The sequence below is a fragment of the Gaeumannomyces tritici genome (genome assembly GCF_000145635.1).
Source record: "Gaeumannomyces tritici R3-111a-1 unplaced genomic scaffold supercont2.5, whole genome shotgun sequence".
Taxonomy (NCBI): Eukaryota; Fungi; Ascomycota; class Sordariomycetes; order Magnaporthales; family Magnaporthaceae; genus Gaeumannomyces; species Gaeumannomyces tritici.
This window is the reverse complement of record NW_008804549.1, coordinates 4,039,848-4,066,067: the sequence shown is the minus strand read 5'-3', so window position 1 is coordinate 4,066,067 and position 26,220 is coordinate 4,039,848. Positions and strand designations below refer to the sequence as shown.

The 26,220-nt window shown below is 58.3% G+C and overlaps 10 protein-coding genes across 10 annotated transcripts; 2 read left to right on the top strand and 8 right to left on the bottom strand.

The window, feature by feature from the left end:
- Nucleotides 1-961: 961 nt before the first annotated feature.
- Nucleotides 962-1,770, bottom strand: GGTG_10329 (hypothetical protein). The gene is made up of 2 exons (XM_009228201.1): nt 1,540-1,770; nt 962-1,333 (listed from the first exon to the last, which is right to left on the bottom strand). The coding sequence occupies exons 1-2, from the start codon at nt 1,714-1,716 to the stop codon at nt 1,151-1,153; spliced, it is 360 nt and encodes a 119-aa protein (XP_009226465.1). The 5' UTR covers nt 1,717-1,770; the 3' UTR covers nt 962-1,150.
- A 2,275-nt stretch (nt 1,771-4,045) lies between these two features.
- Nucleotides 4,046-4,458, bottom strand: GGTG_10328 (hypothetical protein). The gene is made up of 2 exons (XM_009228200.1): nt 4,307-4,458; nt 4,046-4,181 (listed from the first exon to the last, which is right to left on the bottom strand). The coding sequence occupies exons 1-2, from the start codon at nt 4,413-4,415 to the stop codon at nt 4,135-4,137; spliced, it is 156 nt and encodes a 51-aa protein (XP_009226464.1). The 5' UTR covers nt 4,416-4,458; the 3' UTR covers nt 4,046-4,134.
- A 524-nt stretch (nt 4,459-4,982) lies between these two features.
- GGTG_10327 (hypothetical protein) lies at nt 4,983-6,576 on the top strand. Its single transcript, XM_009228199.1, has 2 exons — nt 4,983-5,004; nt 5,347-6,576. Coding segments are annotated over exons 1-2 (387 nt in total). The 5' UTR covers nt 4,983-5,002; the 3' UTR covers nt 5,732-6,576.
- A 1,671-nt stretch (nt 6,577-8,247) lies between these two features.
- GGTG_10326 (hypothetical protein) lies at nt 8,248-8,484 on the bottom strand (the record flags this gene model as incomplete). Its single annotated transcript, XM_009228198.1, has 1 exon — nt 8,248-8,484. One exon carries the CDS (start codon nt 8,482-8,484, stop codon nt 8,248-8,250), a length of 237 nt encoding a protein of 78 aa, XP_009226462.1.
- Nucleotides 8,485-9,814: 1,330 nt separating this feature from the next.
- GGTG_10325 (NEK protein kinase) lies at nt 9,815-13,463 on the bottom strand (the record flags this gene model as incomplete). Its single annotated transcript, XM_009228197.1, has 6 exons — nt 9,815-12,567; nt 12,667-12,826; nt 12,892-12,973; nt 13,053-13,120; nt 13,190-13,238; nt 13,321-13,463. 6 exons carry the CDS (start codon nt 13,461-13,463, stop codon nt 10,802-10,804), a joined length of 2,268 nt encoding a protein of 755 aa, XP_009226461.1. The 3' UTR covers nt 9,815-10,801.
- Nucleotides 13,464-14,417: 954 nt separating this feature from the next.
- Nucleotides 14,418-16,203, bottom strand: GGTG_10324 (hypothetical protein). The gene has a single exon (XM_009228196.1). It carries the CDS (start codon nt 15,309-15,311, stop codon nt 14,757-14,759), a length of 555 nt encoding a protein of 184 aa, XP_009226460.1. The 5' UTR covers nt 15,312-16,203; the 3' UTR covers nt 14,418-14,756.
- GGTG_10323 (spermatogenesis-associated protein 20) lies at nt 16,185-20,269 on the bottom strand. The gene is made up of 3 exons (XM_009228195.1): nt 19,744-20,269; nt 17,913-19,637; nt 16,185-17,844 (listed from the first exon to the last, which is right to left on the bottom strand). Exons 1-3 carry the CDS (start codon nt 20,087-20,089, stop codon nt 17,279-17,281), a joined length of 2,637 nt encoding a protein of 878 aa, XP_009226459.1. The 5' UTR covers nt 20,090-20,269; the 3' UTR covers nt 16,185-17,278.
- A 321-nt stretch (nt 20,270-20,590) lies between these two features.
- GGTG_10322 (hypothetical protein) lies at nt 20,591-22,388 on the top strand. Its single transcript, XM_009228194.1, has 2 exons — nt 20,591-21,085; nt 21,150-22,388. The coding sequence occupies exons 1-2, from the start codon at nt 20,751-20,753 to the stop codon at nt 21,886-21,888; spliced, it is 1,074 nt and encodes a 357-aa protein (XP_009226458.1). The 5' UTR covers nt 20,591-20,750; the 3' UTR covers nt 21,889-22,388.
- A 321-nt stretch (nt 22,389-22,709) lies between these two features.
- Nucleotides 22,710-23,885, bottom strand: GGTG_10321 (hypothetical protein; the record flags this gene model as incomplete). The annotated part of the gene is made up of 2 exons (XM_009228193.1): nt 23,157-23,885; nt 22,710-23,072 (listed from the first exon to the last, which is right to left on the bottom strand). Exons 1-2 carry the CDS (start codon nt 23,595-23,597, stop codon nt 22,710-22,712), a joined length of 804 nt encoding a protein of 267 aa, XP_009226457.1. The 5' UTR covers nt 23,598-23,885.
- A 403-nt stretch (nt 23,886-24,288) lies between these two features.
- Nucleotides 24,289-25,936, bottom strand: GGTG_10320 (phosphoribosylaminoimidazole-succinocarboxamide synthase). Its single transcript, XM_009228192.1, has 2 exons — nt 24,669-25,936; nt 24,289-24,570 (listed from the first exon to the last, which is right to left on the bottom strand). The coding sequence occupies exons 1-2, from the start codon at nt 25,399-25,401 to the stop codon at nt 24,377-24,379; spliced, it is 927 nt and encodes a 308-aa protein (XP_009226456.1). The 5' UTR covers nt 25,402-25,936; the 3' UTR covers nt 24,289-24,376.
- Nucleotides 25,937-26,220: the final 284 nt, after the last annotated feature.

The window sequence follows — 26,220 nt, the reverse complement described above, 5'->3', positions numbered from 1 at the left end:
ACAGTGCGACAAGGGGTTGTGTGTGGCGTGGCGTGTGCGCACCCCCCGGCCGACGGGATTTTGGATTTTGGGAGGCAGGAGGGGATTCTCAGTGGCATGGGCTCGTGCAACAAGAGCCCTGCCACCCTGCCTTGACCACGCTCGCCGTTCTATCAGCTGCAAGCATCCATATTGCCAAACAAGCCTTGTCGTTTCCGCCCTCCGCTTCTTTTTGGCCGCGTCTTCCTTTCGGCAAGCGCAGAATGCAGACTAGAGGCGGTGGTATCTCGGGCGGTTTTTTTTCTTCCTTATTACAAGACCCGACCCATAATCGACGTCAACTATAGCACCTCCCCCAGCCGTTCCGTGGCTTGCCGTGGGATGAGAGCGCGCTCCGGCTCATCCACATCCCCCAGGAACCACGCAAGGGTCGGTCGGTCGGAGTTCGTTTCCCCTTTCCTAGCAAGCCTGCCGTCCTCCAATCGCCCTCGAGGGGACCCCCGATCACCGAAAACGCATGGCGTTGTCCTTGGGTTTGGAGGCATTGGGGGATCACTCGCTAGCATCGAGAGCTGTGAACAGCAGAGTGCGGCACGATGTAGTGAATGAATCAAGTCCCCTCTCCCCCCCCCCTAGTCCATGATCAACGTGGCGCCACATTAGCGCGCCTCGCTTGGATGCAAGTCCAGAATGAACATGTGCGGGAAACGGCTGTCAAAATTGGCGCGCGGGCGCGCGGGCGCTCGCTCGCTCGCACGCACCGCACCCGCACTGTCAGCTTAAGCCCCGAGTGCTACCCAAGGCCAAACACCCAGAGGGCGTCAAGACCAAAAGGGCGACAGACAGACACGGAATCGACAATATGATTTCGCGCCTGCGACCACAGCCGGAGCAGTGTCGATTTCGCGACTAGCGTGGGCCGCTCCCGGGCCAGAGCCAGCTGGGCTGACCTACTGCTGACCAACAGGACCCCAGACACGGCCACGGATCAGCAAGCTGGACAGCTGGGGTGCGCGGGGGGGGATCATCGCGGTGGTGCGAGCGGCAGGCGGGAAGCCAGGCCGAGCGCACGGCAGCGGCAGCGACAACGGCAGCTGCAGCCTGCAGAAGAGTCGAGTCCATCCATGACAAAAGAATGTGTAGGTACAGACGCCAGCCCCCGTCTCATGTCTTAGCCCCCTCCTCCATCTTTTGGTGTGGCGACCCCCTTGGGGAGGGATGGAATTTTCCGTTCCGCGACGGGCAGAGTCTGACGTTGCTGAATGCGGAAACATTGAGCAACGTCGAGCACTGAAGCAAGCCTGACCCAGCCAGAGGATTCCCCACGCCAGCCGGCTGCGACCTGTGGATATGCCTGCGTGTGTGTGTGTGTGCGCGCGCGTGTGTGTGTGTGTGTGTGGGTGGGTGTCAGGGGCTGCCCAGCAATCCGGAAAGAGAAGAGACGGATCGGAGGTGGCAGCAGCTTGGCTTGGCGATTATCCACCACCGCTATCTCTCTGGCTTGCTGCAAATCCGCATCACCCGCCGGTTCTGATGGTGGCCTTTTTTTCTTGGACTCACCATCCAGGTGGCCCTCTTCCATGCATGATGATCGCCGCGGACGGGGGGCGTGTGGACGTTGGACGGAACCTGGGCCGAAGAGATGCCATGCCCCTTTCTCAATGCCGGGCGACTTTTGTTGTGCGTCATGTCTCGTAGAAGGCCAAGGAGGAGTGGGATGTTGTCGTGTGTGCCCATCGTCGCCCCCTCTGATCGGCATGGATTGGGTGTCTACCACGAGTTCGCTTCACTGACACTCTTCGGAGCCGACCACAGAGTGCTGCTGGGACAGAGTGCTGCTGGGCTTGCTCAAGCAGGGTCGGATCCAGACCCACCCAACCTTGCCAGCGAACTGGTCTCCGGCTTTGGTCTTTTTTTCTATTTCTTTTGTTTACCCCGCCTGCCTGGACGATCAACCCTGTGACGCCCATTAACCATAAGTCGGGTCGTCTTCAACATCACACAGATCAAAAACAGCCGCCAAGACCAACCGACACGTGCCGCATGATGCACACAAGGCTCTTCTTGTTTCTGTTGTCATACATAGCGGTATTAACAGGCCTTATTTTCCATCTTGCTGTTTAGCCACACAGGCACGTCACCATACACACACGCATGGTCGACGACCAAGAAGATGCATTACGGACAGACGGACGGTAACCAAAAATCAAAAGGCTTGACTTCCCCACTTTTCAGGTGGGAGAAAATCACGAAATGCCTCCCACCCGACGTTGCAATGACGGCGAATCCAGCCCACGGAAGGGAATAAGCGGCTCCAAATGCTGCAAGCAAGGCCGTCGCCGTCCGACATGCCGTCCTGGGAAGTGCGGTGCCGCCAGCCGTGCATCTCGGGTTTTATTCGATGATGTAACAAAACATGAAGGGCCCACGCGTTTTCGTTGCTTCTCCTGCATTGGTCGCAAGCACGGTTACTTTGCCCGACCCAATCGGACAGAAGGTGCAGACTAGGTTGGCTGTGGCCCCGCAATCATACGGCACTTGGTTGGTTCCCGAGCCTCCTTCCATGTGGTGGTGTCGTTCTTTACTGGCCCGGCCGAATGCAGACAAGCTCTTTGGGGCAGCTGGGGGTGGTTGCCAAGGTGGTTGCCAAAACGGGAAAAGACAGCGCGGAGGGTTTTTCTTATTTTCTTTGAGTGTGATTATTTTACTCTTGATTGGAAATGATCCGCCGATCTCCCGACCGTCCCCTGTCTGCCCACCCCATGACGTCTTGCAAGGAATCTGGGGCGGGCCTGAACTCGCAGTAAGTAGGTCGGCTGTGCGACTCTGCTGCGCCTTGCGGCATTGAGAGTTGGAAAAAGAAAGGGGGCAAAGATTGATTGACGGGTTTTTTGGTCCGTTTGACGAGAGGAGAGTCTCTGGTGCACACCTGGTATCCCGGTCCGTCGCCCATTTGTTCTGATATTTAGATCACTTTGTTTTCATTTAAGATGAGGCTGGTGTTTGAGACAGGAACAAGGCGCAGCGCGAGTCTTTGGTAACAGCCCAGTGTCATCGGTCACCCTGGGGTGTACATGGTACGGTTCTGGTATCACGTTCCGGCACGTGCTTTTACCTGCCTGTGATTGACTGGGGTTGTTCAATCCAAAGTATTGACATGGACGAGTCAATAAAAGGAGGCGCAAGGCGCTTTGGATCGCAAATCTCGCAAAGCCAAGTCGGGCTGGGGCACAGGTAGTTATGAAAGCTGGAGCTCCAAGCGGCTTCATGCGTGGAAATTCGCGCCTGGAATATGGCATTGTCGGTAGTGGGATCCTGGAGAGGTAATTTGGCCTCCAGGTTTCGCACTGCAGGCACGGGCAAAAGAAGTCACGGGGGGCAAATCGGATCTCAAAAAGGCCAACAGCGGCATTTGGGAGCAAAGGGGAGTGGGCCAGCCAATTTCTCGGCTCGGATGGGGTCGATCAACGGCATGCAGTCCCAACCCTTGGCCGGGGTATGGCGATTGTTGCTCAGAAGGAGGCCTATCTGGGCCCTGCCGATTGACCTGCTGCATTGGGAAAAGCCATAGTCGTCATATGGTTCGACTCTGGTGTTGCTTTTTTGGACCCTCCTCCGGTCGGGACAAAAAGCAGAGGCACAGCAGCCTGAGGAGGCAGCATGATAAGAGAGACATGCATGTGTTTGCAAGGCGCGAGGCCGTTGTGTCTCCCGAGAGGCGGCGCCAGGCTGCCTGTCTGTTCCTTTTGCGGATCAGCCTGTCCAACTGGGCCGCTCAACTTGGTCAACCTTTGATGGGTGCACGGGGCGTCGGGTGGCTTTTTTTTCTCTTCTGTTTTTGCCTTTCTCGCAGACGCGAGGATTGAGGCTTACAGGTTCGATTTGGCAAACCTTAACCAGCTACACAAGGTCGGTCCGCCGGCGAATACGCCTAGGCAATCTCGCCCCCTTCATTTCGTTAGTTTCCGAGGCGCCAGTTCCCTGGGCCTTCCCCCATCACACACACACATCACTAGGCCGCAAGCGGGAACAACGCCGCGGAAGCGAAAAGCCGCCAGACTAAACGCTCGCCTTGGCCAAGCCCGGCCTTTTTCTTTTTTCTTGTGCAATCGCCCAACAAGCCGCCCCCCCCGCTACCTAGTCTAGCGTTTAGCCTTAGCGCCACAGGTTCGACTTTACGACCGTCGAAAACGGGCTTAGCGCTGGAGAGGGCTTCTTTTTCTTTTTTCTTTTTCGAGGGGCGCCGTTGGGTTGCATCATTCTTCGTTCTGCGCCCACCCCCTCCCCAAGTCGAGTTAGGGCCCTGGGTAAGTAGCTACCTACCTACCTAGCTCTGTTGCAGACGTCGTGGCCCTGGCTATCATGAACCCGGCAAAGGTCGCGATGGCTGCGCTGCGGCAGGCAACTCCATCGCGCCGTTGAGCTCGCCAGGGCATTTCGGCCTATATCGTGCCACGTTCCATGTCGTGTCGTGTAATTAGCTAATCGAGGGTACTGTGTATACGCGTTCGTTGGTCCCCGAAAGGGCACTAGGGCTGACTGCCTACCTGGGCCCTCATATGGGCTGTGGAACTCGACCAACAGAGCCCGGCCGGAGCGCTGGCTACGGTTCCGAGTCCGAAATGCGCGCGTACTGATGCTGTCCGTTGTCAGCCATCACGAGCCGGTCATCAGAGAGAGTGCCAGCAAAAGGGAGGCACGGGATGTTTTGTGCATGCCCCAGTCTGGGTGGCACGCGCCGGATTCACATCTCGATGGACGCGTTCATAGAAGGTTGCTGGAAGCTCTGATGGATGGTTGGAGTGGGCTCTGTCAGTCCTGCTCGGATTCCTCGTCCTCTTGTCCTTGCTCGCTGGGTCACAACTCACAACCGATCGGGCTTGGCCCCATCCCGGGGAGGCGGGCCTAGGTCAGAAGCGATGCCATCAGCCTAGCCGAGGCCACTTGCCGCCGCCCGCACAACCCGTTCCATCGTCCTGCTCCATTTCCTCTCGGTCTGCCAATGAGCCCAGGACCAGCAACGATGTAGGTACTCGGACTTGGCGTGTTTGTATCTCTACTGTACCAGCTAGCTTGCAGTAGCCACCATGCCGCCGACTAGAGAGACTGGTCCAAAAAAACGAAGCGACAACTTGGCCCTTTCCTCCCGCAACCCCCGCCGCCCCCCCTGGTCACCCTCCACCTCATGGAGGGTCTGCCTCCCTATACCAGAGGTCTGCTATACATTCAATATGTTTGTTTGCTGGCAACTTCGCTCGCCAAAAAAAAAAAACCCTGGTTCCCATCCCCCCCACTCCACCCGCCTCCCTGCCTTTTCCCTTCGATATTGCGACCCTGCATCCGGCTGACTCTCTACGTACCACGTAGGTCCCGCCCCGTACGTGGCTCTCTCTTGCCCGTCCCTGCCTTGTCATGGGCGAGGCGCAAAAAAATGTGGGATGATGTTAAGGAGCGAGCCGGTACGGAACGAGAAAGGTTGGCTGCTCTCGGTGATGAAAAGAGGTTTAGGGCGCCGCGCCGCGCCCACCCACCCTCACTCCCTCCCCATCCCCACGACACACACCCCTGGCTGGGTTGGAGGGGCCCTATTCGCAGCCTGGCCTGGTCACATTGTCGTGGCCAGCATCCGTCCTCTGTTCAGTCCTGGTGTTATTGGCCGTGGAAGTGCCGGGGCGTCTTTTGGCCAAAGGTAATTATCCCAGATGACGCCGTGCGGATTTGGCAATTCGCCGTCTCAACGGCTGTCAATTAATGTTGAGGCTAGTAGCCAGTATGAATGTGGCATCGTCTGTGTATGAGCTTCATGCTCGGTCGATGCTTTTACTCCTTACTACGACTGTACCTCTCTCTCTCTCTCTCTCTCTCGTCACCGCCAAACTGAATAACTCGCCACGGGCAGCATCGGCAAGCAGCCACATCGGCGACCTCACATCGCCGTGGATGGCTGCACAGCAGCACCAGAGGCAGCAGCTAACCGAAGGCCGCATATCCCAATACTAGTATACATACACCCGAGTACCTACAGAGTGGCCCCCAGCCATGCATGGCCTCGTCTGATTGGACCTCGTGCGAGTGCGCGATGGGCACGGGGAGTACTTCGCCTATCTGCCCCTGCTTTTGCAGGACACCCGAGCTTCTCTATTGTGCAGGGTCGTTGTATCAGGGGCCGGTTTCCCTCCCCTTGACGCTTTTCTCTCTCTGTTCTCTGGTTCCTCTACCCTTTTCCTGACGGACACAACACACGCACACGCGCCACGCACATCGCACGCATGGGTTTTCTTGATCCCTTGCAGCTCGACTGTCGGCAGTGCAGCCGGCATTTCTTTTGCTCCCACTCATTTGACGCACCGGCTAGGGAGGAGGAACGGGATGAGGGAGGATAACCAACAAAAGGAAGCCCTAGTCTGCCGGTCCCTCTTCGTATAGAGACAGGACCTTTCCTAGTCATGTCCACAGGGCGCCTTCTTTCCTTGTAGAAGCATAAATAAAAACCAAGGTTGGTGCAGGAGTTCGACGCGGGCGTCAGCGCCCCCGGGGCTCCGGCGCTCTTCCGGATGGGTTTGATGGGTTGCAGTGGAATGCAACGCTGACTAGGGGGTTGCGTTCGGGCCAATCTCGCCTTCTGGTCCCAGCTTGCATGCATGCGCAGTCTCCGTCTCATGACATCAGACTTTTGGTGGCTTTTGGGTTTGCTTTCTTTTTTCTTCGTCCTCCCTTTCCTTGTAGCCTGTTGACGAGAAGACGTTCTCGAGCTGTTTCGTAGGCTAGGTTAACCGGAAAGACATTGCCTGAAACCCTGTCTGTCCTCTCGACTGCACTCAGGCTTGCGCTGTTGAAGGGCGCTTCACTCCATGGCGTACCATACTGGCGTATCAACGCCCACTCTAATATGTAATTCCGGGAATGTGACCCTCGAGCTTGGGTTGGGGGGTGTGCCCGTCGGGGGGCTAAGCGAGGGAGGGGCGTAGCTGCGGGTGCCCGTGTTCATATTGGGGACGAGAAAGCAACACAGTGGACAGGCGGACGGCAGCGAGCCGGAAAGAAGCAGCGCGACATGCACTCCCACGTCCGTTTCGGTATGTACCTCGCCTGCCTGGGGATTGATGATGCAGACGCCGCGGTGGGTAGGTACATGTGTGTGTGTGTGTGTGTGTGTGTGTGTTGTTTTTTTCTTATGCATACAGCAAGAATTTGTGACCAAAAACGCAAGCCAAGCAACAGTCTTGCATCTCTTGAAATGTCTCGAGAGACAAGACGGACGGGGTAAGGCAAGGCAGTCGGCAAGACAGTCATCACAGCAGAAAGCCACCGCAGTGGACCGGACTGGCTGGCCCGGAGGCAAAAGCCCGCGGCCACCACCAACCCAAACCCACTCAGCAGGACGAGGAGGGAGGGGAGGGGGGATCCACAGAGCGACGCAAGGGTTGCTGCCCGAAGATCACAGGCAGGGGGTGTTGTGGGTTCGGCTTCCCTGGACGTCCGCGTGGGGATGGATTCCTGCCAAACCGAGAGGGTTGCGTTCGTTTGTGTGAGTGAAAAGAGAGAGATGTGGGAGGGCGGCGGTACAGTACAATGACCCAGTAATTCGTACATGGACTGAGGTGGTGACAGTGATGATGCTGGTGATGATGATGGACCGTCCCAGTCCCAGCCTTTGTAACGGAGGACTGCCTGCAACCGAGAGAGCATTGCAGTTTGCGCTAATTTGCCAGCCACTAGCGTGCTTTTCGTGCCATCCAGAACCGAATATCGAGCCCTCTTGGTGTTTCTACGGTTGCTGCTGCAGAGTGCGAGCGTGTCGGCGCACCCAGCCTGTAGCCGAGGTATCTATCTAACTACCTATCTAGCTACCCATCCACACACCATCCGTTTCGCCAATCTGCACTTCGCCTCTCTTCGCATCGTCGATGCCGCCGTCTCCCCGTATGGGTCTCCCCGTATGGTGGCACATGCCTCCAACCACTTATGCATCCCTCGCTCGACACAACTCGAAGCATCTACTTCCTTTTGCTCCAGGGCGGCCATGTCTACAGCCACCACTTTCCAGCTCTCCGCTTTCGGGTTGTTTCTTTTGTTTGCTTCAATACAGGCCAGTTCGAGCGCGTCGAACAGGGGAGGGAAGGAGGAGGAGGAGGAGGAGAGGAGGATGCCTCTTACACACCACCATTCCATATCACCTGGGTTTCCCCTCAAGGTCGACCGACAAAGTCGACTGACAAAGTCGACCGACTACGCCTACGGAATGCCATCTACTACCCACCCACCCCGTCAATCATCACCCATCCACTCGCCCACCCTCTTTTGCGCTGGACTGATGCCACCCACGCACTCCCACACACCCTTTTCTTTCCTCCTGGCGCCCACCCCGCCGGGAGTTCGGCGGGTTATACCGGGAGTTTGCGGCCTAGCCGACCTCCCGTCCTGGGTGTTCAGCTCCCCTCCCCCGGAACCAGACTTTCTTTTTGCTGTGCTCCTTGCCTGTCGAGAGAAACTAAGGTAGCCCATCAATACACCGGCGTCGTATCAGAGCAAAGGGCCCAAGCTCCTGGTGGTCATAGCTCTCAGCGGTTTCGGTCCAGAGAGAAGATCATCCATCGTCCTGCCGCAAGCCACGAGACGCTAAAACGCCAAACACAAAACACTTGGGGTCTTTTCTTTTTGTTTGTTTGCTGCTTCTATTTCCAGTCTTGCAGCGGCTGAAATTGGCGCTTATCCTTTCTTTTTTCATCTTTTTTTCATCTTTTTCCCCCCTCCTATCTCCCTTCGCCGCTTTTAAATTCAAGGAGTAGGGCAGGCAGGCACGGCCAGGGGTGGACGACGTCCGACTTTTTGGTGGCTGGGCGGGATCGTCGGCGTCGGAACCTAACGATCGGCGATTCGCCCTCTCGTGCTGTGCTATTTGTTCCCGCCATGTGGTTCTCGCACACCTCGCTTCCGCCTGCCGTCACTGGTTTGTCTTTCCCCTTAGGCTAATGATAAAGTAGGTCTAGCCGGCGTTGACGAAACACAACGACTAACACACGCCCCCTCCCCTACTACATTACAGCCACACACATACGCACATACACACAACCTAAGCCCAGCCCAGCCTCGTGGGAGAGGAATGAACTGGCGAGGCAAGCCATCGCCGGGGCTGCCTGTCCGTCTGTACAACCCTATAATCGCTCACTTACTCCCTTCATCGTGCAGCCCTAGCCCCCTCCCTCTCGTCCTCATCGCTACACAAACGCCCTTCCGAACCCCAGGGGTCAAATGGACCACAGCGGGATACCGTAAAGGAATTCGGCGCACACTAGGTCCTCATCGCCCCCTGCGGGTCACATACACTCACACAGAAAAAAAAAAGCCAAACGGCGCTATTGAAATCTCGAACCGTTTGACTGCCACCACAGATGTGACGAGCTACTGCTAGTATCCATCCCGCAACGTCACCATCTGTGCACCGCTTTCCTTCCCCTGCCCTCGCCACACGCACGGCCCGGGCGTCCATGCCAAACACGCCTCTTAGATCGTCTCGGCCTGCTCCCCGGCCGACCACGGCTATCAAGGGGCGGGCGGTTCCCTTCAAGTGCCGTTGGGGCTACAGCTGAACGAGGCGAGGAGTGGCAAGCAAGGGAATTGCTGGGAGGGGTGGTGGGCGGAAAGTACGCATAGCTTGACAGACAGCCCTTTCACCGGCAGGCCGCCCCGGCGAAGGGTCCCCACCCCCCTCCTCATCCTGCTGGACCCTAGGCTAGAGATGGCGTCGAAACTCCCAAAGACCGTGCCCAACATATACGAGCTGCCGTTTTCTTGCTCGTTCGTCCCTGTCATGTGAATACATCCACGTTTTGGTGTAAAACAGGAGGTTAGGTAACTGCCATCAGTAAAGAGCCTACATTAAACACCGTGCATCTTGGAGAATGAAGCAATGAGACAGGTGAAATGAGATTCAGCTTAAAAGCTCCCAAGACCGTTGCCACTTATACAGACCCCCACGTAAACTCCAACAGTGAGTATGTGACTTCATCCAACCCTGTAAAAAGATAGAGCAAAAAAGGAGACGAGTATTTACATCGCATCCTCCCCTTGTTTTGTTTTTACCTCGATCCTTCCGCCTCACTAGGCGCGCGTCCCAACCGACCCTGGTCCAGCAACCCCATGTCTGGATTTGGCGCCATGTCGCACTTCGTGCCATTCCATCTCTGGCGGAGGATGGCGAGTGAGCCTCGTGCGAGCAGGGAAGTGGCCTGAGCCGGTGCGGCCTGTCGCCAGGCAGGCAAAGGAATCGGATCACTCCCTCGCTCTGTCGAGACGGGAGGGAGACCCCTGTAAATCTTAGCCGACATAGCTCCTCCCGGGCCAAATCAGCACACGCCGTTGTATTCAGAGAGAATAGAGGAAACCAAGAAATCCAAGCTAACGTCTAGACCGTTAGAGCGCAAGAGACAAGCCGACCAAAAAAGAGACACCAGTGGAGAAGAGTGCAATAAAACAAGAATGTAGGCGCGGTTTGCATGCAGCGAGGAGATGACAAGTGGTATATCGAGGATTGTGCTCAAAAACCGGTGAAAGTAGTGACTGTCCGCCATACGAGGATGAGGCGAGAAGATGGCGCAAGATGGAGAGCAGTGAACGAGGGATTACCAGGGCACGGTGTTATGTGCAAAAAAAGCCCCGTGACTTTGTCGTTGGCTTTCGTCTCACAGGCCACGTTGGAAAGACTCTCTCCTCTCTGTTCAATCCCAAAGGGAAAAAAAAGGAGGAAGGGCAAGGAAAAAAAAAAACATTATGTCGTCGTCGTATTCGTCATAGTCGTCGTCGGTCAAGAACAACACACACATCATGCCCTGGCGATGGGCTTTCGTCGGACCAGGAAGGGGCTGGGCATGTCATCCCTCTCGGGATCCCAGACCGCCGCCGGCTCAAGGGCCGATCCCGGGCGGCTGCTGGGCGGGCCCGCCGCGCCGGTCGTGTTGATGATGAGGTGGTCCTTCAGTCCCCTCCGGGTGGGGCTGACGTTGCCGCCGTTGCCGTTCTCGAGACTCATGACGGCGCTGAGCGGCCGGCCGCCGGCCCGCGCCTGCTGCAGCTCGACGAGGGTCCTGCCCTGGATGTTGTTCTTCTTGGGCACGAGCACGGGCAGTCCGGCACCGCCCATGTCCTTCTTGGTGAAGGACGGCTTACGGGACAGGACATGACCATCACCCGCTGCGGCGCCGATAAGGTTGGCCGCCGAGGGGATCTTGCTCAGCCGCCGGTTGGGCGAGTTGGATCGTTCCCGCAGCGCGCCACCGTCTGCCGATGCGCCCGTCGCCGTCCTCGCCGCGGGGGGCAGCGACGGCTGCTGCTTCAGCCTATTGATGGGCGCAGACTTCTGGTGCATCAGACCCGGGCGGCCGCCTGGGCCTCCGCCAGCGCCCGCTTTGGACACCATAACGTCGCGCTTGAAGGGGTTCTTGCGCGACTTGATCATGCGCGTCGGCGAGGGCGCCATGTTCTCGTCGTCGTCAAAGTCCGAGTCCAGCCCAGAGCTGCCAGACGAGCAGTCGCGGGGTGCCCAGCGGGGGTCGTCGGCGATGGCGCTGGGGATGGCAAAGATGTTGCCCGGGTTGGCCGGGGGCGCCTTGGTGGCTGCTGCCCGGCGGGGAGAGAGCGAGAGCGAGGCGATGGCCATGGGTGAGGGAGACGCCATCTCGACGTCCATGGGGGTGCCGACGGCGCCGGCGCCGGCGCCGGCAAACATGGTCTGCGCCCGCGCAAACGGCGTCCGCGCGTTCTTCTTGACCAGCACCTCGTTGCCGAAGGAGGAATCGGGCGAGTGGGCCGAGACCTCTGAGGCGTCCGTGGCCGACGAGACGTCGCCATCGGTACTGGTGCCGCCCATCGAAGACCTGGGGTAGTCGCTGGACTTGGAATGTGACGATGAGAGGTCCGTCTCGGCCGAGGCGGCAAATGACACGGCCGCCTTCCTAGCGCGCGCCTGAAGTTCGGCCTCGACGCGAGCCTGGACCTCGCGCTCGAACGTCTTCTGCAGCTTCTCAAGCTCGTCCTTAACCACACGGTCGATCTCCAGCCGCGCCTTGACCTCCCACTCGCGATGGAGCGTCGCATCGATCTCCTTGCGCACGCCCTCCACCTTGTGCTCATATTCCCGTATCCGGGCGTTGAGCGCGTCCTCCTTCTGCTTGAGCAACCTGTTCATGTCAACCACCTCCTTCTCCTTGCGCATCAGCCGCACCACTGGCAGGTTCAACAGCGCTGCCGTGTCTGGTCGTCGGTCCGGATTGACGCGCAGGCAGTCCTTGATGACTGCCGTCAGTTCTGGCGAGTACGCAGGAGGAAGGGGTGCGATCTTCCCCTCCTTGATCTTCTGCACCAGCTGAAAGTGCGTCTTGGCGTTGAAGGGCGGCTCCCGCGCACAGAGTTCGTAGATGATGCAGCCAAGCGACCAAATGTCAGACTTCAGCGTGTACTTCTCCGCCGCACAAATCTCTGGCGACATGTAGAAGGGCGTTCCCACGTAGGTGGAAGCGAAATCGTGTGACTGGATCATCTTGGCCAGGCCAAAGTCGCCGAGCTTGACGAGGTTGTCCTCTCCGAGGAACACTGCATAGCAAACAGGTCAGCATACCAAGACACTCCAGGCCTTCTCAGGCCCCCGTTCCCAGATGGCGCTTGTCTGCCCGCCCTAAAGATACCACTCACCATTCTCGGGCTTCAGATCGCGGTGCAGGATGGTCATGGTTCCAGGGGGCACCACGGGCTTGGCTGTATTCCCCAGGCCGAGAAAGTTTCCAATCTCGGGCGGGTTGACACCGTAATGACATCGGTAGAGCGCTGTTACCAGCTGACTGAAGATGGACCACTGTGCATCCTGGTTAGACGGCCATGTCGTTTCTAGGCGAGGAGCAGTGGGAGGGGTCTGCGTACCACAAAGCTCTCCTCAGCGTATTGGTTCTTTGCCTTGAGTGTTGAGATGGCCGTGCCAAGATCTCCTCCTCCAGCATATTCCCTAACGTGCATGGTCAGCACTGCAAAGTAACAGTAACAGTACATGTGGGCAGAGTCCAGCCTGGGCCAATCCTGCTTACATGTACAAATGAAGCTCTTGTTCTTGCTTCAAATGGCATCTTGAGTAGTATTCGATGATGTGTGGGTGCTAGAGGGTGAGCACGGTCAGCGTTGGTGCTGGGGGTATCGCTTCGCCCCCCGGAGACTATCGTCCTACCTTGAGGCTGGAAAGGATCTGAAATTCGGCGTGGAGCTGTGCTCGCTCTCTGTCAAGAAAAATATTCTTGTCAGCCCAGTCCTCGGCAGCATCCCGTTGTGAGAGGCCGAGGTAGAGGCGGAGGCAGTTACCGTTGCGACATGCGCCCATAGTTGATCTCCTTGCGGCACAGGATAGCGCCGTCGACCTTGCGGCGGACCTTCTTGATCACACCGAACGAGCCCCGGCCTATGGTGTTGAGGCACTCATACTCGTCGCCTTCGGGCGACGCCATCGTCGCCGTGGTGCTAACAATATCGGAGCTGCGTCGGAGCGGTGTCGGGTGCAGGCAAGGCGGTGTCGGCGGCGGTGTCGGCGGCGGTGGGACAATGCTCGGGTCAGGGTAGAAGGCGGGATGGCATGCGAGAGCTGGGGAGGCAGGCGGAAGTGGTGATGGTGGTGACTGCAGAGTTTGGCGGCGGCAATGCTGGAATCCGGGCATGTGCGAGGAGAAAAGTCGCCGAGTAGACGCAGCTCGCAGCTCACCAAAGCTGTGACGTGAATTTGTTCACAAAACAGTGCACGTCGCCCGGGCAACCAACGGGACATCCAGCTTACATAACTCCAGCTGTGACCCCACAACTCCGACCCCACAGCTCGGTGCCTCGCAGATTGGGCTCGTGGCCGTCACACAAGGTTCCACCATGGCGCGCTGCATTGACATTGACATGGAATGTCTCTCTCGTGCTGTTTGCAACTCCCGGCAGACGCTGCCCCAGATCCTGGTCGATACCTGCACAAGAGCAAGCTCTTGTCCTGAGTCACCAGCTCCCCCGACTCAGCGCATAGATGCCCACGGCCAGTGTTGTTGCCAAGCTCAACCATGGTCCGACGCGGCTGAGCGCGTCGAGGGAACCGAGCCAGTTCCGGAGCGAAACTCGTGGCTATAGCAACATGGCCTAGTGACTCGGGCAATCTCATGCTAGCCAGCGCGGCTTTGCTTTTGTGCGTCCAGACTGGCATGGTCTCTGGAGTGCACTGGTAACAGGTGATCGGCGGCAACGCGATACCCGACCTGCGTACCAAGTCAATATGAGCATGGATAAGCAAGACATCTTGGCCAACATGTGGAGAGAGAAGCCTGCCACAACCGACTTGTTGTGTTTCTGTTTTCTTTCCCCTCGTTTGCCATCGGCATTTTTTGTTCGCCTGTGGTTTCTCGATATTTACCGAGTTGCCGAGGGGCTGGTATGTTTGGGGAACTGAATGCATTTCTTGATTATCCGTGACGCCGGCGGGTTCTCGCCCTTGATTTAAAACAAATAGAGTAAAATAAACGATGAGAAATGGAACTAAAACAATCATGGCGAAAGATAAAAAGCAAAAAGCCATTGATGCCGAAACAAAACCAACCGAAAATTCAAGAAACATTAATACATAACTGCGTGTCGAGAATAAGAAACGCCGTTACCACAAAATTCCAACGAGCCGCGAGGCTATTCCCATCTTATTGCAGCCGTGAGGCCCTTAATCCATTCTAAACAATCCATGCTGATTCGGACGGTTACGACCAGAGGGCCGCGGGTGCTCAGTGTCGGTGGCGCGAGGAGCTCGCGTGGCCGTGCTTGTGGCCGCTGTGGTGGTGGCGGCTGCTGCCGGAGGAGTGGTGGTGCCGCGAGCTGGTGGACGACGAGGCGGCCAGCTCGCGCTCCAGCTCGGCGGCGCGCTGCCTGTACCCCTTGACGATGTCCCGTATGTTCTGGATCCGATCGAACTCGAGGTCGAGGGCGTCGAGCTCCTCGTTCAGGCGGTGGAAGCGGGCAATCTCGGCGTCGGCGTCGGCGACTATGTTGCCGGCCTCGTCGTACATGGCGCGGGTGGCGGCCTCGCACTGCTCCGAGAGGTAGGCGATGCGTTGTTGTATCTGCTGCATGGCGCGGTCGAAGTGGCGGCCGAGTTGGGCGAGCGAGCCCGTGTCCATCATTAGCAGGCCCTGCGACGAGGCGCGGCTGGCGGCGCGCGACGAAGACGAGCCGCCGGCCGCCGCCACCTGGGTCTGGGTCTGCTGCAGGAGGAGCGCATCGTCGTTGGTGAGACCCAGCTGGTTGATGGGCACTGCATTCTGCTGGCTCGAAGATGACATGACGGCGTGGCCCGGGCGCTTGTCTGTGCCGCGGCGGGTTATCGGGGGAGGGCCGCCGGCGGGGGCGCGAGGGCGGATCGGCGGATCGGTGCTCTGGGGTTATTCGGGGTACGCGGCCGGCAGATGGCGTGCGGGGCGCCAAGGCTCCGCCGGGGGAGGAGGCGGTATCTTCTGCCGCGGGGTGTGCTCTTGGTTTAAACGGCTGGTGGGACGGGTGTGGGTGCAGGTAGCCGAGGCTGTGATGGGCGGGCTGTGATGTCCCTCCAGGGGACGGGGCCGCCTGGGCTCGCAGCGCTCCGAGGGTGCGCCGCGCGTGGGCGGCCGTCGGAACGGGACGGGGCCAGAGGCGATACGATGCTGCGCGACGGATTCGGGGCCGGCAGTGGCGCGGTCGTGCTCATTCTTGGGCAGAGGCGCGCAGGGCGTCATGGCTTCGAGGGCGCTGGGAAGGTGGTCATGGCAGGGGGAGAGAGATGCCTTTTGCGGATGGGCGAGCGTGTGTGTGAAGGAGGGAAAGCGAGCCCGAAGGGGAGCGGAGAAGGTGGTGGTGGTGGTGGAGAGGCAACCCCCAGGTCGAGCGAGAGGGATGGCTCGGGTCCTTGCAGGCGAGGCGAGGCGTTTGAGCGGCAGCAGACGACAAATAAATAATGGCGGGAACGGCAGCGACACCAAGCACACAAATTGCCGATGGGGTCAAAACCCGCTCAGCTCTGATGCTCGGCCATGTGAAGAGCTAGTCGAGGCCTCGGCGGTTTGTGGACGGCGATAAGATGCGCGTTTAAAGCCTGAGCCTGCGAGACGAGATGGGGACGGGCGCTGAGCTGGGCTGGGGGAGCTCGACGTTAGCGGCAGTCTGTGCCTGTGGAGCACAGGGGACCTTTGGCCAGGCAGCTGTGCCTAAAGCGTTGGTACTTTGGAGCTTAGCTTGGGCAGGTGCTGGCCCAGGCAGGTGGTGGCCCAGTCCCAGCCAGCTCAGCCTGCATTGTTTGGTCAGGAAGCCTTCCGGCCGCGACACAGCACACAAAATAAAAAATTCAATCAAAATCCGTGGGTTGTGCCTCTTCTGGTTTTTCTTTCTTGCCGCGTTTTTGTTTGTTGTTTTGTGTACACGTTGGCGAGCATTACACGTAATTTGCTGCCAACTCGCAACCCCAGCCAGCCCTGACGCCATGGACTTGATTTCCGTTTTGGGGAATTGCGTTGGTGACAACGGTTCTCGCGCTAGACTCGGGCCAAGTTAGCGTCGCTCTTTCCTGTACCTTTGCACCGTGCAGCATATCAACACCACCAAGAACCCACCTACAGCTGGTGCTCTGCCTTCGAGATGGAGGAGTGGTCGAGATCCCCACCGTGCCAAGGCCTCCGCATCCAGCCACTCATCTTCAACAGCTTTCATGCCATGTTGATCCTCCCACGTTCGCCCTCGCCCAATAACCTGGAACGCCCGGGTTGAACGGCGACCTCTCTCGCAACTTCCGACGAGCCTAGGCGACGTCAACCCCAGCCCCCGAGATGCTAGTCCCAGACCTTTACCTCTTCAGACTGGCACAGCCGAGTAGCGCGTCATAGCAAACACGCTTGCGAATATCAGAAGCATGAGACTGAGCGGGACTGAGCGAGACAAAGCCTCCTTGCGGCAGTACTCCTTGACCATACTGATAAAGCAGACGACAACAACTGGCCAGAAAAATAGTGAATCCGAGGTATCTGAATCAAGCCTATCCCCAAACTATCCCCAACATATACCGGAAATCCCCCAATGACAGGGAAACCATGAAGAAAGCAACCCAACTCCGGGAGCATGTCCTCCTGTAAACGAAATCCCTTTAGAGTGGCCTGCTCCGATATGGCGGTGCGTTTATCAACCCCACGACCTGATCGAGCTGTGTGGCGTCTGGGGTGCCGCCTCGGCCTCATTCTAAAGCCTGCTAAAGCTTGCTACCGCATGGACCTATCTGGGATCCCCACTAGACACCCGGACCAGCGACGGCTCTGCCGGGAGGAACTGTGCTCGGCGCGGCCGCCTTGGCGTGAACAATGGCCCGCAGTGCCGCCCTTGGCTTGGAAAAGTAATCCTTCTTAACTTGACGAGCCGCCTCCTCATCAAGGCCGACGACCGACACCAGCTCCCCCCCAAGCCGTGCCGTCACCACATTATTTAGCAGGCCAGGGAAGAGCCAAGGGTATTGTAGCATCTCAACCTCGAACGCCCTGACCGTCTCGCGGGCAAGTCTCTCATAATCATATCCCGTGAGGCTTTGTACCGTCGGGTTTGCGACGCCCGCGCTGACGCTTTGTCTCCTGCTGCCCCTGGTGCTGCCAAGGATCAAGGCCAGGCGGAAGAGGTTTGAGGCCGAAACGGCGTTCGTAGAAGGCATAGACCCGTCCATTCCGTCCTTCAGTCGAAGAATTACATGCGGCGCCGACTCGGCAGTGGCGTAGAACCCGCCCGATGACGATAGGTGAGGAGATGCAGTTGCCAGGTCTTGCCCGTGAGGGGCAATGTGGTCGTAGAACAACTCGATCTGCTTTTCTAGGACACAGGCAAAAATCCAAGGTTAGTCAATCGACGGCCACTGTAGAAAGGAGGCCCCAACTTACTCTGGAGGTCGTCTGCCCAGTTCAGGACATCGTCGCGTCCTGTAGCCTCGTACAGGTAGAGCAGAGCCTCGATGAGAAAAGCATAGTCTTCGGCTAGCGCCTCTGTCTGGCCCCTGACTCCGGCTCTCGATGTCCTGTACAGCTTCCCCGCCTCAGCATCCCACATCCTTTTGATCTCTTTGATGGCTGTCTCGGCAGCCGACAGATATCTAGCTCCCCTGTCCGCGTCCACACCGGACTCGATGAGGACAGCGCCGGCGCGAGTGAGCGAGGTCACTACCAAAGCGTTGACGCTCAGTACCACTTGGTCGTCAACATCCGGGGAAATCCGCTCCCGTTCCCGGCGCGAGCGAAGCCTCTCGCGGGCACTAACCAGGATCCGTCGCACATCATGCTGAGAAATGCCAAACGAAGCAGAGAGTGCTGCTTCGCCTTTGACAATGCGCAGCACGTTCTGACTGATAAACTCATCGTGAGGATCGTCGTCACGAGAGATGTTTCCATGCTCCAGGACATTGTAGCGCGCTGCGGCGACTTGAGCCGCCAGGTCACCACCACTGGTACCAGCACCACCCACGGCACCGGAGACACCAGTGCTGCCAACCTCGCGCACCGTCATGTCAAACTCTTTCCTTGTCCAACAATAGTATCCGCCTTGTCGCATTTGCGTGTCGCCCTTGCGATAGAACGAGTCGGATGCCTCGCTAGTGGCGAAGAGACCCTCTGGCGTCCGGATTGGGTCGCTTGTGAGGTAGTCCGCCAACTCAAGGACGACATCGACAAACTCATCATAAAGAGATAGTGCCTTTCCTGGTGAGGAAGTCGCGATGCCGAGCCAGGCGTCCAGGTACACGTTGAGGAGAAGTGCGTTGTCGATAACCATTTTCTCAAAGTGCGGCATGGACCAGTCGGCGGTTCCACTATACCTGAAGAAGCCAGACCAAATTTGGTCCCTCAAGCCCGAGTCTCTCAGCTTGCGCAGTGTGTGTACTGCCATGTGCACAGCATTGTCAACCTCGTCGCCGCCCAGCACGTCAGCTACGGCCGAAGGAAACCTGGCGAGGCCGAGTAGGAATGCGAGCTTGGGGGGAGTCGGAAACTTGGGCGCCAGGTTCCATCCACCGTTGGTCCGGTCGAAGGTGCGGGATAAGTGTGAGTAAGCCTCCTCTAGGTGCTCAAGATCGACGTCCAAGTCCGCTGCGGCTGCTGTGGCTGTGGCGGGCTCGATGAGCGTAGGGGGCGGGGCAGGTTCCGCACCCATATCGTCCTGGATGCCCGAGGTTTCCAAACCGGTGCTGGCAGGCGTAGTTGTGGGTGTGATGCTCCTTCTCGTACCCAGAGTACCCTCTGCAGCGAATGCGTGGAGCTTGAGGACAATGTCCTTAGCTTCGGTTCGGCACTTGGTCTCCTGCTCCGCCCAGACTTTTTGGAGTTTCTTGAGTATGGAAAGAAAGTCTAGTCTCTCTTCATCCTCTCCATCCAGGCTCTCGGCATAGCTACCAGGGCCGGGCCAGTAGGTTCCGCCGAACACAGGCTCAAGCTCAGGGGTGAGAAATATATTCAAGGGCCAGCCGCCACCCCCATTGACGGCCAAAAGGTAGTTCATGTAGATGCTGTCGATGTCTGGACGCTCCTCACGGTCGACAATGACGGGGATGAAGGAAGAGTTTAGCAGAGAGGCCACAGACGGGTTGCAGAATGAGTCTTGGGCGGTGAGGCGGCAGTCTGCGAAGGCAGTCGTTTGGGTTAGTAAATCAGTACGAAGCGAGAAGTCTAGGCGTCCTTCATGCCGAATCATAAGTCAAAGGGCTCAGCGGCCAAAGGGGCGTACAGTGACAAGCTTTAAAGCCAATGAAAAGAAATATAAGCTTATTCTCCCGCTTGGCCCGCGCGATGGCGTCGCCATCGAGCAACTGCCACGCGATTGGGGTTTCATGGTGTGCGCGCACGTAGGGGCTGGAGCTGTCGCCGGCGCGATTGACCAAGGGCCGGGCGGGAACGGAGGCGGCGGCGGACCGAAGCCCAGAAGCGCCCTGGCCAGCGGCATTGCGCGCAAGAGGGTTGGGCGGCGTGGCGGTCGCGGTCGCGGTTGCGGTTTCCGCGCGGGCGGGATCTTGCTCAGCGGCCAGAGCGGGCGGCGCTTTGGCGACGGCCTGCTGCAGCTGAGCCGACATCATCTTGGCTTGGCCCGTAAGAAGCCGAGGCGGCCGAGGGGCGCGGTGGGGTTTCTGGCGGTGGCCTTGGAGAAGCGACGAGGTGGTGGGGAGGCTCTTCGGGCATGGGGGTGGCACTTTTCGGTGAGAAAGCGAGGGCCGAATCAGAGCGGTAGGAGATAGAAGCTGCCGATTCTGGAAGCAGGTCGTCGGCCGGCTCGGCAGGAACAAGACCCCTCCCGTCTGCATCTGGTCCTGAGGCTGACGTCGTTGGAGGGGTGGGTGGGGTGGATTTGTGGAGCAAGCGATCTCGATCCATTCCTCTGTTCCAACTACAGCTCTTAGTTAGGGGACTGCCATCCACAATCTGCGTTTCGGCCTGGTGATGCGGTCTTTGCCTCGATTGCCGGCCCCAGATCCGGCAGACGCAGGAAAATGAAGTCAGCATCTTCCCAGAGCAGCCGTGGCGGCATTCTCGGCGTCGCCGCCTTGTTGTGCTTGGCTCAGGGGCGATGAGTAACCAGGGGAGGGGGGGGGGGGGGTCCGAGGTCCATGCCCCCCGGCCCTCCTCGTATATAGTTCTCGGCTGGTTCTTCCTCATAATCGAGAACCCCCAGCATCAAGAACCCCCATCATCAAGAATCCCCATCATTCTCAGAACCGCCTTACCCTCGCGCCAATCGCAATGCCGAGACCAACAACGACCAGGCAGTGGGTGCTGGCCAACAAGCCAGATGGCCTTCCCATTCTCGGGGACGGGCCCGACGCCACCTGGCGGCTGCAGGAAATGCCTCTGAGGCCGCTGAAAGAAGGCGAAGTTCTCGGCCGTGTGCGATACATATCCAATGATACGGGCTTGCGCGGCTTCATATCCACAAGCGTCGCGCCCGAGAGATACTACGTGCCTCTTGTCGAAGTTGGCCAAGCCATGCGCGCCGGTGTCATCACCGAGGTCCTCGAATCCAAGAGCGATCGTTTCAAGCCCGGCGACATGCTGATGGACTACCACCTCGGCTGCTGGTCAGTACCGACCCTCGTACAGCGACAACCGCCAAGTGCGCTAGCTAATCATCTCGGCCAACAGGGGCGAGCACGTCATTCTTGACGTGACCAAATCTCAACCGCTTCTATCGCCTGTGCCCGAAGGCGTTTCGCTCACGAACTACGTGGGGGCGCTAGGAGCTTCAGGTTTAACTGCCTTCACTGGTTTGAAACATGTTGGCCAGCTCAAGCCGGGCCAGACGGTGGTGGTATCTGCCGCCGCGGGTGCCACGGGCTCGATGGTGGTGCAGATCGCGCGCAAGATCCTCGGGGCCGGGCGCGTCATCGGCATCGCTGGCACAGACGAGAAGTGCCAGTTTGTCAAGAACGAGCTGGGGGCCGACGAGTGCCTCAACTACAGGAGTCCCACCTTCGAGCAGGACCTCAAGGCCGCGACGCCGGACGAGGTGGATCTGTATTTTGACAACGTCGGAGGTCACATACTGGACGTGATGCTGACGCGAGTGAAGAAGTTTGGACGAATCGCCGTCTGCGGCCTTGTGTCGACCTACAACTCCGCTGCCGACGAGCCGATGACATTACGGAACATGTTTGAAGTTGTTTCGTGCGGTCTCACCATCCAGGGCTTTATCATGCTGGACTACATCGACAAGGTGCCCCAGATGATGGCGGACTTGGTGGAGGGCGTTCAGAAAGGACTGATCTCCCTGAAACATTCGGAGCAGGTCGTCGAGGCCAGTATCGAAAAGCAGCCCGAGATATTCATGAGCCTGTTCAAGGGCGCAAACAAGGGCAAACTGGTCACTAGCCTGCAGACTTAGGCCACAGGTTTAATGGTGGTTATGTACGGAATAGAAAGAAAATGCGCAAGCCCGACTAAAGATAAAAAAGGTGCCACCCCCTGTCGAGAGTGGTTGCGATTTAGTACCACGATTTAGTACTACCCCCTATTGGAGGTGGTTACGCGTTTCGTCTTGCCGACCCCGCGAGGGTTAAGCCGCATAGGCGGGACCGACAAGCCGAAACGATCTTTTTTATTTCAACTCGTTTTACGACTTCTTTGGCCTGCCTTGAAGCTGGTTGCCGAAATTGAGATCAAGAGGGACACCCGTCATCGTGCCAAGGGGATCGGGAAAGATACGGTGCACAACGGCCTCTGAATTGTAGGAGTTATGATCTCCAGGATCGTTGGGATCCTCCCTCTGAAATCTAGGCCAACTCTAGGTAGGAGTTCTTGGAACCATTCAACCTTCCCCTTCGGAGAGATCTTCTCGGCCTTGTCCAAGTACTCCCTCTGCTTGTTTAGGATCCATCTGAGAACGGCTCCTGCTCCTCGGGAGCCTAGACCAGGGCGATACAAAACGAGCATCACAGGGGTTGGTGTAATATCTAGTGGAAGAAGTCGGTTGAACAGATGAAAAACCTAGGTTGGCATTTATATGGAGTTGGGCGTATTCGATTACATGCGGGTAAAAGGGGGCAACAAGGGGCAAGGGCCGGAGGAAAAAGGGAGACGGCAATATACTATTTTCAATATACGGCTTGACGACATACCCGAACCAGATAATCTCCCTGAAATCTTGGCTTCGACTCAAAGCCCTCTGCCCCCTGCTCCAGGCTTCTTCATCACCCTGTGTTATATCTAATACCCACGCTCCGCCGCCGCCTGCGCCTGCCTCTGCTTGGCGCTGGCGAGGTCCGCCCTCTCGCGACTCTCGGCCGCCTTGGCCGCCGCGACTGCCGCCTGCTGCTGCTGCTCGGCGTGACTCGGTGGCGGCTGCTGATAGGCTGGCGGCGGCGGTGATCGCGGGGCCTGAGGGGGTGGCCGCTGGCCTTGCGGCGGGGGCGGCGGCTGGAATCCTTGCGGTGGTCGCTGGGCCTGAGGAGGTGGCCGCTGACCCTGCTGCGGTGGTCTCTGGCCCTGAGGCGGTGGTCTCTGGCCCTGCGGTGGCGGCGCTCTGTTGGGGTTCGGATTCTGAGGAGGCAGGCGGGCTCCCTGGCCACCCTAAGAGCCCGCGGGCTTGCCCCCCTGGGCAGGCCTCGGGGCGCCGCCTTGCCCGGTGGCCCGCGTATCCAGAACGACGTGAACGGGCTCGGAGGCGGCTCCGTGCTGCCAGCCAGGGTCGGCGGCGTCAACGACGGCGCCTTCGCGCTGAAGATCCTCACGGAGCATGAGGGAAGGAAGGGACTGGAGAGGGGCCGCCACAGCGTAAGGGACTGCCAAGGCAAGGATGAATGAGACGGGTGAAGGCATGCTGTGTATTTTGATATCGCAACACGCGGTACAGACGGGGAAGAGTGCCGGACGTGTCTGTTGCCTGCTTCGGGGCAGTAGGGGGCTGAAATGAGAGGCATGGAAAACAGCAATCGGCACCAAGGGTCTGGCTGCTTCAATACTCGGCTGCGAGGCTGCGGCATCCGATTCCTGCCCCATGGACCCAGAACTTCGCGGTCTTGACCGGGCGGCGGGACGGATATCGCCGCGTATCGTGGCCGAGAGGTCATCTGTGGGCCGACGGGAAAACTGCATCGGCGAGCGAGCTTTTGAGTCTAGAGCAGACAGGCTCGGCCGGTATGCTGGAAGGAACAAGACCCCGCTCTTGAGTCGGCATCGCGATGTCTGCCTGCATCGCTAGGCGGCAACAGAGGTCAACAATAAGGTTGGGAAAAGCTACCGCACCTCCCTCAAGTCTCCTACTTCCCCTCGTTCCTCCATCTTTCTCCGCTTCACTTTCTATCCCCTCGCTCTTGATTTCCCTTCATTTCCATTTCTTTCACCCACCGTATTTCTCCCTCTCCTTTCTCGACCATTATTAGTGATACGAGCTCCGGAAGAGATCAGATGACTGGCATCTGTCGAGCATGTCGAGACGACTACGCCAAGGCCAAATTGGGAAACCACCCGACGGATATGGAAGACAGATCCCAGTGGCTGGAACCTGACATGAAGCTAAGATGAAAGGCTAGCCCACTGGGTGACTGAACAAGGCAATGAGAGCGAGGAAACGCAGGGATCTCGGTGAAGACGGTTCTCTCAAGGTTGAGTCTAATCCCATCACTTAGTCATGTTCCCGGAGTTCCAGTCACTTTGAACTCTGCCGAGGGTGCTCATCCCGTCAGAGTCGTGCAATCTGCCAATGGCCTGGAACCGGCAGGCCGGCATCACGCCGTTAGGATCAACGTTCATGGGCGTGGCCCAGAATTAGCCAGGTGCAGCATATGTGGAAAGTTCCGATACTGAAGGAAAGCATGGCTGGATGAATGAATGCCCATAAAATTATTGTCTAAAGAAGCCAGGCCTGTGGGACCTCAAGGAAATGGGCCGGCGAGAGCTTCTTCCAAGGTCTGGCCGGTAAGCTTGGAGAAGACGGCCCGATAGCGATCGGCTGTTGCGCGGGCAATGTCGTCGGGGATGGCCACTCCCTGCTTGCCCTTGAGGCCGCTCGAGGTCAGCCAGTTCCTGATGAACTGCTTGTCGAAGCTGTCCTGGTCGCGCCCGGGCTCTGTATGATGAAGTGGTTGGTTGTCAGCAAGCAAGCAAGCAGGCAGGGTACCGCGGCAAAGCATCGTTTTCCCAAGGATGATTGTGTAGTATCCATACCGTACTTGTCGGCCGGCCAGAAGCGCGACGAGTCCGGGGTCAGGGCCTCGTCGATGAGCACGACCTCGTCCGTCTCCTCGTCGAGGCCAAACTCAAACTTGGTGTCGGCGATCAGGATGCCGCGCTCGGCGGCGTAGTCGGCCGCGGCGCCGTAGACTGCCAGGGCCAGCTCCTCGATGCGGCCGGCGTACTTGCGGCCGACAATCTCGGCGGCCTGCGTGGGCGTGATGTTCTCGTCGTGCTCGCCCTGCTCGGCCTTGGTCGAGGGCGTGTACATGGGCGCGGGCAGGCGCTCGCACTGACGCAGACCGGCGGGCACGGCGAGCCCGTGGACGGTGCCGCTCCGCTGGTACTCGGCCCAGGCCGAGCCGGCCAGGTAGCCGCGCACGATGGCCTCGACGGGGAACACCTTGAGGCGGCGCACCTGCATGCTGCGGTGGCGGATCAGCTCGGCCTCGGCCGCCGGCAACCCCGCGGGCGGGTCGAGCGAGATAAAGTGCGTGCGCAGGCCCGGGATCTTCTCCTGCAGCTTCTTGAACCACCATACGGTTGAGAGGTTCAAGATTACGCTCTTGTCGGGCACGCCCGTGTCCAGCACCACGTCGTAGGCTGACATGCGGTCCGTGGCGACGAAGAGCAGCGTCTTGTCGTCGACGGCGAAGAGCTCGCGCACCTTGCCCTTGGCGATCTTGGGCAGCGCGGTGAGCTCGACGCTGGTGACAGTGGCCGACATGGCGTTTGTGTGATCTGCCTAGTCTGTGTAGAGTAGGCTGGCTGTATATATACCAATATGCCGTCGCCGTTGAGACGGTTATCTCGGCACAGCTGATGGATGATTTGGTGGCCGGGTGATTCACTTGGAACACGAGGGAAGAAGGGAAGTGAGTGAATAGCAAAGAAAATTTCAACGGGAGCTAATGATAGAAAGCCACAAATCAAAGCCGTCGTGATACGAATGCCATGTGCTTCACAGGGTGGCGCGGGGCTCGACGAGCGTCTTTTAAATCTCTGAAGCACGATTTGCAAGGTTTGCGTGTGCGGCTTGACTAGAAAAGTCTACCTTTGGCCGCCCACGCACACCTCCACGAATACCCGGCCAGGTAGGGTCCTGTATACCTACTTGGGCATCTACCAAACAGCGGTTCGTTGTCCTCGACCCCAGAGCCAGCCCTGTTCACCCAAAATGTCGATACACGAACGTCGGATATCACGAACTGTTTCGTGCGGCTGGCTGCTCTGCTCGTCGCATTTCCGTTGACCCCGCGTCGCGTCACGTCATACGCAATTCGTGTGTTCTGTGAATAATTTAACCCCCACCTCCCTGTATCGACCCTCCCTACCACGTGGGGATGCCATGTTGGATTGCCAAACTAATGCTAGAAATTATCTATACCGCCGTATCGTATGTAGAGATTACCCACATATGTATGTCTCCCACCGAACTCATCCTTTTCTTTTGCATGTCATGATCCTCGCCGTCCTTGCTATGCTATGCCTTGCTCCAAAGTCAATATCAACCATTAGACAATACCAATAGAAAAAAATAAGCTTC